We start from the raw sequence: 13368 nt of genomic DNA, 5'->3' as shown, positions 1-13368 counted from the left end.
AGCAAACAATGCAAGATACACATTTTAAATCACGTTCATTACACAGCCATGAGGTTCTGGGCTATAGAACAGAGTTGACAATAGAGTAAATGTTCTCACTTGTCCATATGACTGAATCTAAACTGTAGTTGAGCTTTATAGTTACAGTACAGAGGCAGCCTCTACCATGGTAATCTGTTTACAGTATCACATGGCATACATACTGTAATGTAAAATGCTATATTTGATTCCATCTGTATTATCCATCCCCTATACTCTAGTCTGCTCTGTTCACTCACACACGCACGCATGCACGCACGAACACACACACACACACACACGTCTGGTTCACTATCTTTGTGGGGACTCTCCATAGACGTAATGGTTTTTAATACCGTACAAACCATATTTTCTATCCCTCTACACTGCCCCTGCCCCTAAACCTACCCATCACAGGAAACTGCATTTTTACTTTCCCAAAAAAAACTCATCCTGTATGATTTATAAACCTCTTGAAATCTCAGGTTCTACTATCTTTATGGGGACATTTGGTCCCAACAATGTAATATAAACAAGGGCACACACACACCATTATTTTGTGTAGTGAAAATGATACTTTGTGGCTTTGTGTATTGTACTAGTTGTGTATTGTACTAGTTGTGTATTGTACTAACACAATTGAAAATATGCTGAAATGTTTGAAAAAAAGTGCATTATTTATAACCTGTTGTGATATGTTTTATGACCTTCACGTGCTATCGGAATTATCGTAAATGCGAGTTGCGTGTTTACCACTTTGAAGTTCGGAAATAATTTTGATACCCAAGTTCCCGAGATGGGCGTGGTATAACCGTTAAAAATGGCAGATGGGAGACGAATTTCTGCAGAGGCAGGTGTTTTATTATTATTTTTCCCACAACAATCATTGTCTTGTCTTGTCGTTAAAGTAGTACATATTTACATAAACTAATAATAAACACATCGAAAATCGCATGTAGCTGACCATTCCAGAATAGTGAGCGAGCTGACTATCTATAGTGTGGTAATAGTTGCTATACAATAGGATCAGGTATGGCTGAAAACTATTGCCATTTTAGTCTTATAAGCAGCCTTTAATAATAATATTAACTTTATTTTATATAGCACCTTTAAAAGCAGCTTATCAAAGCGCTTTACATATAACATAAAACCACAACAAAATAACAATACATAAAAGCTTCCCTAAAAAACAATGTTTTTAAACTGGATTTGAATATGTTTTTATTGTGAATGTGATTATAAACGATATGCTTTCGTGTTCTGCTGTAATGTTTGCCAGTGATTCTATGATTTTCTGGCACCGGGAAATGACTGAAATAGTGTTAAAATAAAATTTTCCAAAGACGCACAAAAGTATGATCCTGGCGTCCTGCTTTCTTTCAGACAACAAAGCACCTGAACACAACAAGCTCGTAACCACGACTTCTGAAGTGGGAAGTAGGAAACTTCCGATAGCACGTGAATGCAGCATTACTATGAGTTTTAAAAATGTACACCTTGCTTGTGAAAATAGTATACCAAAGTGAATTAAAAAAACTGTAGTATAGTACTGTGCAAAAGTCTTTGGTATGTTTTAAACCAGTTATTTATATGTTTTGCTGGAAATATAATTTTGTTACTCAGTATGTTTGTCTTGTTTAAATATCTACACAGTCTTAAATCAAGATACATTTACTTGAGAAGCAAAATTAGATTGCCATTAAAAAACAAGTTTGTACCCCATGATAAATAAAAAAAAATATATCATGGGGTAAGAAAAAATCAAATGAAATAAAAAATTCCTTACAACACTGACAGGATTTTTTCCCTTCTTTTAAGAAAAAAATGCCCTTTATTTTTATTAATATTTTTTTTACCCCATGGACAGATATTTGTTCTTGTTTTAAATACAAACTCACCTGATTTTGATAAAAATGTATCTTAAGTAATTTTGCTCCTCAAGTAAATTGTGATTTGCAATGCAAAAACACTAAGCAATAAACAATTTTTGTTGTGATGAACTTGCTAGCAATACTCAGGTCATGTGTTTGATTCCTATAGAGAACACGATCACTCATAAAATGAACATGATAAAAAGGGAATTCACTATAAGCCACACAAAGCAGTGTCTGAGGGAAGTCAAAGATATATTTCACATGGCGATGAGCCACAAAACAAAGACCAACATCCCTTCATCTGTCAAAATACCTCTATCATGAGTTCAAAGACATTTCCTTCATGACCGGACTCTGATGGAATCGTTCAATATCCGAATGAAAACATGGTGCAGACTCTATCCTGCTGTCACTGTGTGCTGCCTTCTGGGAAAGTTCAAGAAAAGCAAAACAAAACAAACACTGGATATCACAAGACATTTATTCACTAACACACTCAGAGACTGCATAAGGACCAACAGATGGCAAGATACAGTAGAACTGAAACATATGTCATCGTACAATGAACTCCATTCAAAGAAAAAGAAGCATTAAACAACAGTAAGAACTATGATGAAATACGCAAACATTTGAAATGCTCTATATAAATGCGAGACTATAGGACAGTATCAGCAGGGTGCCATCTCTGTCACTCCAGCCTGACCCGTTTCCGTGGTGAAGGGGGCGGGTCCAGAGCAAAGGCTGTTGGGGAAGAGGGGCGGGACTCCGGGATGATTTCCATACAATATTTCTCAATGTACGGCCCAGCAATGTCCCACACCTGAAGGCAAAAGGCAAGAAACAACATGGGGGGAGAATGTTGGTGTCAATCATTATTTTCAATAGAAAGCTATTATGTAAATCGGCGTATACAACAGCGTGTTTCAGTTCCTGCCAATATCCAGCAACTTCGCAGAGCCATTAGAGAGGAGTGGACCAACATTCCACAGGCCACAATCAACAACCTGATCATCTCTATGCGAACTGACTGGACCCCCCCCCCCCCCCCCCCCCCCAATATCACTAAAACTGCACATTTTAGAGTGGCCTATTACTGTGGCCACACATGTGCAATAATCATGCTATCTAATCAGCATCTTGATATGCCACACCTGTGAGGTGGATGGATTATTTTGGCAAAGGAGAAGTGCTCACTAACACAGGTTTAGACAGATTAGTATTAGTATTAGAGTTCAGCTAATGTAAAATGAGGGCAAAAACAAAAGTGTTGCGTTTATAATTTTGTTCAGTGTTTAGAAAAAAAATGGCATAACTCTTCCCAACAAGATTTTTGACGTACCATTCATGTCATCGACCAAATGTTAATTAATGTTTTGGGGTTTGTTTTGATTGTAATAGTAATTGGCAATAATAAGAAACAGTGAAGCTAACCTTCTGGTCAACGAGTAGCCGATGCACAGCTTCAATGTCTGGAGCCATGAATCTATCTTTAATCCAGGGCCTGAGGGAAAAAGAGTTAAAATGAGAAAGGTAAGTAGGAAAAGACAGATGAAAGAAGGTTTGCCAATTATTAACCTGAATGTTCAATATATTGGAGGTTTTAGGGTTAGTGTATCATCGTTCGACCTACTTTACTGTAGCACGCACAAGGTCGTACACTTTCTCCAATGGGGTCGTTGTACGTAGGGGGCGTAGAAACTCAATACCTTGACAGGCAGCTAACAACTCAATGGCTAGCACTGTAAGGAAACATAAAATGGACATATCCAGGTTAAATATCTCCAAAAATGATATATTCAGATGTGTATTTGTATATTGGTGGTCAGTAAACTAAAAAGTACTAAATTTACAAACAAATAAAAGGAGGCAATTTTGTATGAGTTTGTATGATATGATATCCACCACTAAACAAAACCTTCACTGTCAGCAGATCATATGATTATGCATGAATGAGATTGTACGAATTCATATGAATTAATGTGAGGTCACATTTGTAACCCTGGACCACAAAGCCAGTCATAAGGGTCAATGTTTTGAAATGGAGATTTATACATCATCTGAAAGCTGAATAAATCATCTTTTTTAAGATGGGACAATATTTGACGATAATATTATAAATCAATATTATAAAAAACTATTTGAAAATATGGAATCTGTGGGTGCAAAAAAGTCTAAATATTAAGAAAATCGCCTTTAAAGTTGTCCACATGAAGTCCTTAGCAATGCATATTACTACTACTAATAATTTTGTTATATTTTTCCAGTAGGGAATTTACAAAAAATATCTTCATGGAACATGACCTTTACTTAATATCCTAATGATTTTTGGCATACAAGAAAAATCGATAATTTTGACCCATACAATGTATTGTTAGCTACTGCCACAAATATACCCGTGAGACTTGGTGACTGGTTTTGGTAACTGGCACTGGGTCACATTCACATTTAGTTTTGCGTTGGTGTCACAAATCGTGAACAACGGAAAGCTGCATTGTACATACATTATACTGAACTCTTTCCCCACCATTGACAGAATTTTCCGGCTTTCTGTGTTTTCACTTTTATACGGTAGGGGGCGCTATTACGCATCTGAAAGAGTACCCAATCTACGGATCAAAGCACAGGCGAAAATATCATATGTAAGCAGACGCATATATGAAATAACACGATGATCAACATTAAACAGCATACAAATCAAAACTGCCTAATGTTACCGAATGAAATGTCGCCTCAGGATGAGCTTTAGGACTGTGAAGCTTTGGGGGTGTTGATGGACTTGATCTACTCCATCTATGTTTTTATCATCGCTCTGAATCCAATCCAATCGTAGTCTTTGACAAAAACGTGATTTTTCTCAGCTTTTCGCTCAAAATGTTGTTGTTTTTTAATGAAACTTATCCACATTCAATTATTGACCAAAAAAAAAATGCATGAAGCTGTAAGCCTTATTTTTTGTTTAAAATCAGATCGTCTGTTCTTTCTTTTAATATATTGCATGTTAAGATATTCATACAACAACATTTTCTGGGGGCCATGAAACCTTAAAGTTATAAAAAATTCTGGCGGGGAAAGAGTTAATACATCACAACGCTATTGACAATAGACCTTTTTTACCTCACAATTTCACTGAAATATTGCTAATGTGACACACATTTAGCCACCAATTCACAAAAATGTAAAATAGTTACAAATTGTGTTGGAGTTTTATTAGAATTTGAGCTGTTGTACTTTGCTGCTCCAGTAGGGGGCGCTATAATAGTTACAATTTGAATTCAATTGATTAGTGAATGATGCCAGTGAATGAATGGGAGGTTACTATCAGGTTTTGGACCTTGCTCGACGTGCTCGACCACTCTGAGGGCTTTGCGCGCGGCCCAGCCTCCCATGGACACATGGTCCTCTGTGGCTGCGCTAGTAGATAGGGAGTCAATAGAGGAGGGGTGGCACAGCACTTTGTTCTCTGAAACTGCAGAAGGAAATGTATCTGTTTCAGTTAATGGTCAAGGGGACTTCAGTACAGTAGTCAAAATTAAACTTCTCACTATTTGGCTAAGAAAAGTTATACTCTTCTGAACTTTGTGATGCTAACCAAGAGACGCAGCAGTGCAGTGTGCGATCATAAAGCCCGAGTTCAGGCCTCCCTCATTGACCAGGAACGCAGGCAGCTCGCTGAGAGAGGGATTGCAGAGACGTTCAATGCGCCTCTCGCTGATGGAGGCCAACTCATGCACCCCGATCGCCAAATAGTCAAGAGCCTAAGAATGGAAGAAGAAAATGAGCAGAGATGCCATCGAAATACATGCTTACTGTGGTGTAAAATACCTTTGCTGGATATTCTCCATGGAAATTTCCACCAGATATGGTCTCACCTCTCTCTGCAAACACCATCTAACTCACAGTCAAGGGCAAAATACAGATCTGAGGAAGGGGCTGCTGTAGTCACAGAACTGACCAGCTAACCAGACAAACCTTGAGATCAAATCGATTGCCGGTTTGAAGTGACATGAACAACAGAAACTGTTGGCACTGCAAGACTAGTGCAAGTGTTCACGTTGCAAACTTAATCATAAATACATATTTTTAAAAAGGATACAGGATTATCTGTGGCACTGTTGATTTCTGTATTAATGACTTTCTTGACAAACTCAATTGTGTCATTGGCAATTCCATGGACCTGCAAAAATGTCAGACAAACTGAATTAAATATACGTCAATATATGTCAGCCTGTGTTATTTTAGAGGCTGTATACACAAGAGCATTTTTAACTAAAACCAGAAAAAATTGTATGCGTTTTGGCTGTTCATTTACACAACAATGGGATTTTGGTGGGCGGAAAACACAAGGTTTTCAAATAAGGTTTCAAAAAAGTGCAAGTTTTCGAAAACAATCCAGTTATCATTTCCATGTAAAGAACAAAAATGTGAATTAGTGAAAATGGGGACATCATGCGCATACGTATCACGTGTTCAGGCTATAGGCTCGTAGTTTTTCTTTACAAAAGTGCCAACCACTTAGCCTAACGTGGTCATACTCAATTCTAGTCAGAATATGACTGCCCGACCTAAAAATGTTGTGGGCGGGGCTAAGTTTGGCTGAAATCCAGGCTACCAACTACTGGTCTGGCATGAATAATACAGCATTTTTTAAATATAATTAATACGTGCAACCAGTCTTCATTTAGTTTGACCATAATTAGAATTTTTAAATATATATTATTAATTTTCATTTTATTAAGTTTATTTTCTTGTCTTTTTTTGCAATTTGCTATTTTTAATTAGTTTTTATTATTATTATTTAGGTGATTTATTTTCCATTTAAATTTTTTATTTATTTTTATGTATATTCCAGTCATTTTAGTGCTTTAACTTAAACTGTAAAAAAGTGGCTGCCTTTATTTTTTAATGTACAATCAACTTGGATGTTTAAGTCATTTCAACTTAAATTACTTTAAACTGACTTAATAAAATAAGCTGAAACTTGTATAACATAAAAAAAGTTGACAATGGCTGAACTTATTTTGATGAGTTAAGGCAATGTAAAAATATGTTGTCATAACTTATTGGTCATAAAATATATATTTTGTAATTTTCCTTTAGTTTGAGTTTTTCTAATATTTATATTTAATGTATTTCTTTAGGATGACCCAGAATGGGCTCTATATGTTACCTGTGGACAGCAGCGCATAGTGTAAGCATCTTGAACTCTGTCGCAAAACCGATGACTCTCTGCAATTATGGAAAAAAGCAAGACAGGTTACCACTAAATAGTTAAATATGAGCTTTAATGGTTCATATGAAAATGGCAGCATTCACCTGCAATTTCAGACGGGTGGTGGTCAGAGTCCAACAGGGAACGGAAGCGCAGGGCCACTTCCTTCTGTCCCGGATGAGGTCGCAGTTCATGAATATCTGTAAGGAAAGTGGTTTACATTGCCATTACATTGCAATACTCAGAAAATCGGCGGAGGGCTGCATTTGTGACCTGGACTGTGACTTTATATGTGAGGCAGTAATACACAAATATGTTTTGTCTCCCTAGTAATGTTTTGTCTGAGAAATCTTGCAGTGTTTAGAGGTTCGGTCTATAGAACTGAGAAACAGTGTGTAAATATTTCTGCTCACATCAATCACTTGTTTACACGACCCTTATTTTTGTCCTCACCACTATCAAAGGCTTTGGTGGTCCCCTTGAGGACTTCCAGGGTCAGGGCAGCGATGATGTCAGCCTGCCGGGCAATGGCCTCAGCTCTCTCCACGGCCTCTGCTCCCAAAGATGTGATCATCTGTGTCCCATTGATCAGAGCCAGCCCCTGTGGATCGAGATAAACATAACAAACACTCTTACCACAGAATAAAACTAGCACCTAGCAAACAGGAACAGCCTAGAAAATGCTGAGCAACCACAGAGCAACATCCAAGAAACCACCAGAACACCTTAGGAACCACATAACAATTTCTCTAGCAGACGCATTCATATTTTGTAGAAACCTTTTGTAGAAATTTTGTAGAGTCCAACAGTGCTGTCTTTAAAGTTACTGTTAAAAATAAATTTCCTTATGGAGAGTTTTTTTAAAAAATCATATATATATATATGCTTGTAAAGTGACCATCCAGAGCCAAGCCTTCATGCTGCATCTCTCTTAAAATCTTTCTTTTCTAATTTGGATAATTTGTCCCTGTTTTTTGCTGTGCAAAAAATTATAACTTGTTTTAAAGGTTAGATTTCAAAGGGGTCTCTGTTATAAGCCATAGACCTGGCAGGTAAAGGGCACACATATCTGACCCACAAAACAGCTTTAAGTCAACAGAGATAAACATGTTGACTGCACAATGGGGGGATTAACCGTACCTCCTTTGGCTTCAGAGATATGGGCTTCAGACCATGTGCTTCCAATACCTGCGGGCAATACAAAGGTCAAATGTGACTTTAAAGGCTAAACGAAGAGTAAATATGTTTATGCACCGCTTTCATTATCATTAGGACAAAGATTTGCAACCGCATCATCCAAAGAAAACGCGCTCACGTATTTGGCGTCCGCCCAGCCGCTCTTGGGCGACCACATCTTGCCTTCTCCCATCAGGCCGAGGGCGAGGTGAGAAAGAGGGGCGAGATCTCCGCTCGCACCTACCGTACCCTTCTCCGGGACGTAGGACAAACAGGAGGCTGAGAGGAGAGTAACAAAATCAGCTTGAGTAAAAAATCCAGTGGGATAGTTCAAAGAACATTTTTGCTATTTTGCAGTAGTAGCAACTATCATAAAAGAACTCTTTGAAACGGCACACCATGTTTCATGTGCTGTGCCAAAGAAACAAACAGACCCAACAATACTCGTTCAGTTAAAAAGTAATGAGGAATACATTATGTACAATTGAAGGCCTGTATCATGCGGAGCAACGTCTCCAGCGAAACCCCGCTGTACCCTTTGGCCAAAACATTGATCCTCAGAGCGAGCAGCATTCGAGTTCTTTCAGGACTCAAAGGACTTCCCAGACCTATAATCACAAATAATAATCATACAGCAGACAGAATGAAAGTTTTAATTCATGACATGAATATTTCTACGAGTAAATATCTTCAAATAGCCAAACAAAAACATAAGCAGACATTTGTTCACACTTATATTTATTTGAACTAAAATATGTCACACCTGATGAGTGCGAGCGTAGAAGGTTTTCCTGCAGCTCCCTGAAAAAAAGAGAAACGTGAGATGCTTAGATGGTTTAATTACCTAACCACATTAGTTAACAAATAATAAATGATACTAAAATACAGCATGTTAGTCTTAAAATGTACTATTTTATTAAAAAAAATAATCATTTCTGTTTAAATTTAAAAAAAGTTATATCTGTTAACATCAGTTAATGCACATTGAACTAACATTAACAATGAAATATTGTTTTATTAATTATTCTATTAACAAACATTAACAAATAAATGCTGTGCAAATATATTGGTCAATATTTTAAGTGATCTATTTCATTAACAAATGAGACACTTTTAAAATAAACTTATTTAAATGCAAAAGATTTTAAGAGCAAGGAAACATTTGGTTACACTTTAGTTTAAGGCGTCTGAGTTACAGTGTAATTCTACACATAATAATAATAATAATTAACTACATTACTTAGGAATAGGGGTTGGCTTAGGATTAGTCGCATATAATTATGTATAATTTGTAGTCATTACTTCAGTAACTACATGTACCGTGTAACGATGGACACTGTAAAATAAAGTGTTACCAAACATTTTATAAATTAATAAAAAAAGAATAATACTTGAGCTTGCTGACTGGGATGACAGTCCGAGCAAATTTACCAAACCCTGTAGTGATGCCATACACAACTAGAAAAGGGAAAAAGAAATGTATGATCATCTGGAGTCATATTTATAAAAAACCCACACTATTTCATAATAATGAGGATATTCATGCTCTTGCAAATACGTGATGTTTTGTACAAATTTGCTGTTATAATGCCAAAGGCGTGGTATGTGGTTGCTAAAGCGGTCTTTAGAAAGTTGCTGTATGGTTTCTAGGGCGCTTTATAATAGCTTACGCTGTAAAAATCTTTTATAAAAAAATAATATAAAATGGGTTATATATAACAGTGGTTGCCAGAAATTCACTATAAAAACATGGTCAATACTTGTATGTATTGAACAATACTCACCAATTATGGTCAATACTCACCTAAAGAATTATTAGGAACACCATACTAATACTGTGTTTGACCCCCTTTCGCCTTCAGAACTGCCTTAATTCTACATGACATTGATTCAACAAGGTGCTGAAAGCATTCTTTAGAAATGTAGGCCCATATTGATAGGATTGCATCTTGCAGTTGATGGAGATTTGTGGGATGCACATCCAGGGCACGAAGCTCCCGTTCCACCACATCCCAAAGATGCTCTATTGGGTTGAGATCTGGTGACTGTGAGGCCCATTTTAGTACAGTGAACTCACTGTCATGTTCAAGAAACCATTTTGAAAGGTTCGAGCTTTGTGACATGGTGCATTATCCTGCTGGAAGTAGCCATCAGACAATGGGTACATGATGGTCATAAAGAGATGGACATGGTGAGAAACACAGGTAGGCCGTGGCATTTAAACGATCCCCAATTGGCACTAAGGGGCCTAAAGTGTGCCAAGAAAACATCCCCCACACCATTACACCACCACCACCAGCCTGCACATTGGTAACAAGGCATGATGGATCCATGTTCTCATTCTGTTTACGCCAAATTCTGACTCTACCATCTGAATGTCTCAACAGAAATCGAGACTCATCAGACCAGGCAACATTTTTCCAGTCTTCAACTGTCCAATTTTTTCTCACTGGCAGGCAGAATAAACACAATTAAGATGTCTGTTCTACCAAGGTTTTTATTTTTATTTCAAAATGTCCCATTGTTTATCCCCAAATCTTCCTTTAAGGAGTTAGACAAACTTTTATCTTCCTTCATATGGAATAAAAGCATTCCGAGAATCCGAAAAGCATTTTTAGAAAGACAGAAGGATGAAGGGGGACTGGCATTGCCCAACTTTCTGTATTATTACTGGTCATGTAATATTGATAAAGTTATTTATTGGGCAGGAAATTTGGATCAGGAGAATAAACCTGTTTGGGTGGAGATGGAACAAACATCTTGTGGTCCAATCTCGCTGTTCTCAATGCTTTGTGGCCCACTACCACTCAACAGAAAACATCTGACAAGCAACCCATTGGTGACTAGCTCTCTAAAAATATGGGCTCAGTTTAGGTCACACTTTAAGCAAAAACAAGCACTTTCCTTATTACCCATTACTTCCAATGCACTGTTTCCACCATCCCTTATTGATCATGCTTTCCAGGCATGGTTTAGAAAGGGACTCAGGTGTGTAAGGGATTTTTTTCAGGGTGGTAGTTTTGTCTCTTTTGATCATATGACCAAAGCATTTGATATTCCCAAATCTAATTTTTATAGATATCTGCAAGTGCGAAGTCTAGCCAAAAAATATTTTAATACCCTTTCGGCCCCTCCTCCTCATTGCTGGATTGAGGAGCTCTTTGACTTGAGTATATCTGAACGAGGTCTGATATCAACAGTATACAGTTTGATCCAAAGAGCGGCCTCTCCATCTTTAGATTTTTTAAAGAGACAATGGGAAGAGGATTTGGGAAGTGCAGTTGAAGAAACAGTCTGGCAATCAGCCATTAGGAGAATTCATTCGACATCCATTTGTGTCAGACACGGACTACTGCAATTTAAGATAATCCATAGGCTACACTTTTCTAGAAGTAAACTGGCAAGAATATTTCCAGAAATAGACCCAACATGTGTTAGATGTCAAAGATATGAGGCCACTTTGGGTCATATGTTTTGGACATGCCCAGCTCTTGGACCATTCTGGTCTGCTGTGTTTGAGACGTTTTCATACATGTGTGGAAAGGAGATAAAACCGGATCCCACATTAGTAATATTTGGTGTGACACCTGAGAACCTCTCACTACCACCAGGTCAGTCAGATGCACTGGCTTTTTCTTCTTTGTTGGCTCGACGACTAATACTTCTAAAATGGAAGTCAAATAAACCACCAACACACATTAAATGGGTAGAAAATGTCATGACATATTTAAAGTTAGAAAAACTGAGACATTCTATGCAAAGCTCTGTCAACAAATTTTTTAAAGTCTGGAGGCCTTTCCTTTCATATTTTGAAGATAGATTCAACCCAAACACTAACTGTTAGCTCCCCTCCCAATCCCCCCCCCCACACCCAGTGGTTTTGTTTGTTTGTTTGTTGGTTTTGTTTCATATAACGGTTGCAATGTTGTATTAACATTTTAATTTGTTATTGTGATTGTTGTTTAAATGTTTGGAAAATTCAATACAAAGATTTGTCTACTAACTGTCCAATTTTGGTGAGCTTGTGCATATTGTAGCCTCTTTTTCCTATTTGTAGTGGAGATGAGTGGTACCCGGTGGGGTCTTCTGCTGTTGTAGCCCATCCGCCTCAAGGTTGTGCGTGTTGTGGCTTCACAAATGCTTTGCTGCATACCTCGGCTGTAACGTGTGGTTATTTCAGTCAAAGTTGCTCTTCTATCAGCTTGAATCAGTCGGCCCATTCTCCTCTGACCTCTAGCATCAACAAGGCATTTTCGCCCACAGGACTGCCACATACTGGATGTTTTTCCCTTTTCACACCATTCTTTGTAAACCCTAGAAATGGTTGTGCGTGAAAATCCCAGGAACTGAGAAGATTGTGAAATACTCAGTCTGGCACCAACAACCATGCCACGTTCAAAATTGCTTAAATCACCTTTCTTTCCCCTTCTGCCATTCAGTTTGGAGTTCAGGAGATTGTCTTGACCAGGACCACACCCCTAAATGCATTGAAGCAACTGCCATGTGATTGGTTCATTAGACAATTGCATTAATGAGAAATTGAACAGGTGTTCCTAATAAACCTTTAGATGAGTGAAGACGGTGCACAGGGTCACACGCATAAACACAAAACACCATCAGAGTAACATACATTACACTAAAATAATGCATTAACTAATACGTAACACAAAACACACCAATGTACACAAATAAGAAGAAATTAATTTTTTTTTTTGAAAACTTAATCATATATGATGTGTAACAATGAAATTCTGGGAATGCACTTTTACTGTTTTTTCACTGTAAATGATATGGTAATTAAGTTTTTACTTGCAAAAAACATAAATTTGATAGTATTTTACAGCAAAACTACATATAATGTGATATCAAGTCATCACCAGGTTTTCACTATGTTGTGTTAAGGTAACTTACTGTTAGACAATGTTTTACTGTATATATCTCGCTCAGGATTCAATGTAAATGTAACTTTCTTGCCATTGATGAAGAACATGTAATATCCATGGAACGTTTCCATTGCAGTAAAGGAACTTTGGATTATTAAATTATTCTTCACACTGAGATAAAAAAAAAATTCTGTTCACAGAAAAGCTC

The 13368-nt window shown here is 37.4% G+C and overlaps 1 protein-coding gene across 2 annotated transcripts in view; it reads right to left on the bottom strand.

The window, feature by feature from the left end:
- Nucleotides 1–2355: 2355 nt before the first annotated feature.
- hal (histidine ammonia-lyase) overlaps nucleotides 2356–13368 on the bottom strand; it is a 12438-nt gene continuing 1425 nt past the window's right edge. The window contains exons 6-20 of one of the 2 annotated variants that reach the window (XM_067437024.1): nucleotides 9669–9735; nucleotides 9041–9078; nucleotides 8760–8885; nucleotides 8417–8556; nucleotides 8242–8289; nucleotides 7555–7702; nucleotides 7206–7301; nucleotides 7060–7118; nucleotides 5986–6066; nucleotides 5715–5780; nucleotides 5482–5647; nucleotides 5224–5358; nucleotides 3523–3631; nucleotides 3324–3393; nucleotides 2356–2712 (exon numbers count right to left, since the gene is read on the bottom strand). In XM_067437024.1, coding sequence (XP_067293125.1) covers nucleotides 2581–2712; nucleotides 3324–3393; nucleotides 3523–3631; nucleotides 5224–5358; nucleotides 5482–5647; nucleotides 5715–5780; nucleotides 5986–6066; nucleotides 7060–7118; nucleotides 7206–7301; nucleotides 7555–7702; nucleotides 8242–8289; nucleotides 8417–8556; nucleotides 8760–8885; nucleotides 9041–9078; nucleotides 9669–9735 — 1481 coding nt within the window. In that variant the 3' untranslated portion in view covers nucleotides 2356–2580. The remainder of the gene's footprint in view (nucleotides 2713–3323; nucleotides 3394–3522; nucleotides 3632–5223; nucleotides 5359–5481; nucleotides 5648–5714; nucleotides 5781–5985; nucleotides 6067–7059; nucleotides 7119–7205; nucleotides 7302–7554; nucleotides 7703–8241; nucleotides 8290–8416; nucleotides 8557–8759; nucleotides 8886–9040; nucleotides 9079–9668; nucleotides 9736–13368) is intronic. The other variant, XM_067437025.1, reaches the window with a different exon arrangement.

This window comes from Pseudorasbora parva, chromosome 25 (genome assembly GCF_024679245.1).
Source record: "Pseudorasbora parva isolate DD20220531a chromosome 25, ASM2467924v1, whole genome shotgun sequence".
Classification (NCBI taxonomy): domain Eukaryota; kingdom Metazoa; phylum Chordata; class Actinopteri; order Cypriniformes; family Gobionidae; genus Pseudorasbora; species Pseudorasbora parva.
This window is presented reverse-complemented; position numbering and strand designations above follow the sequence as displayed.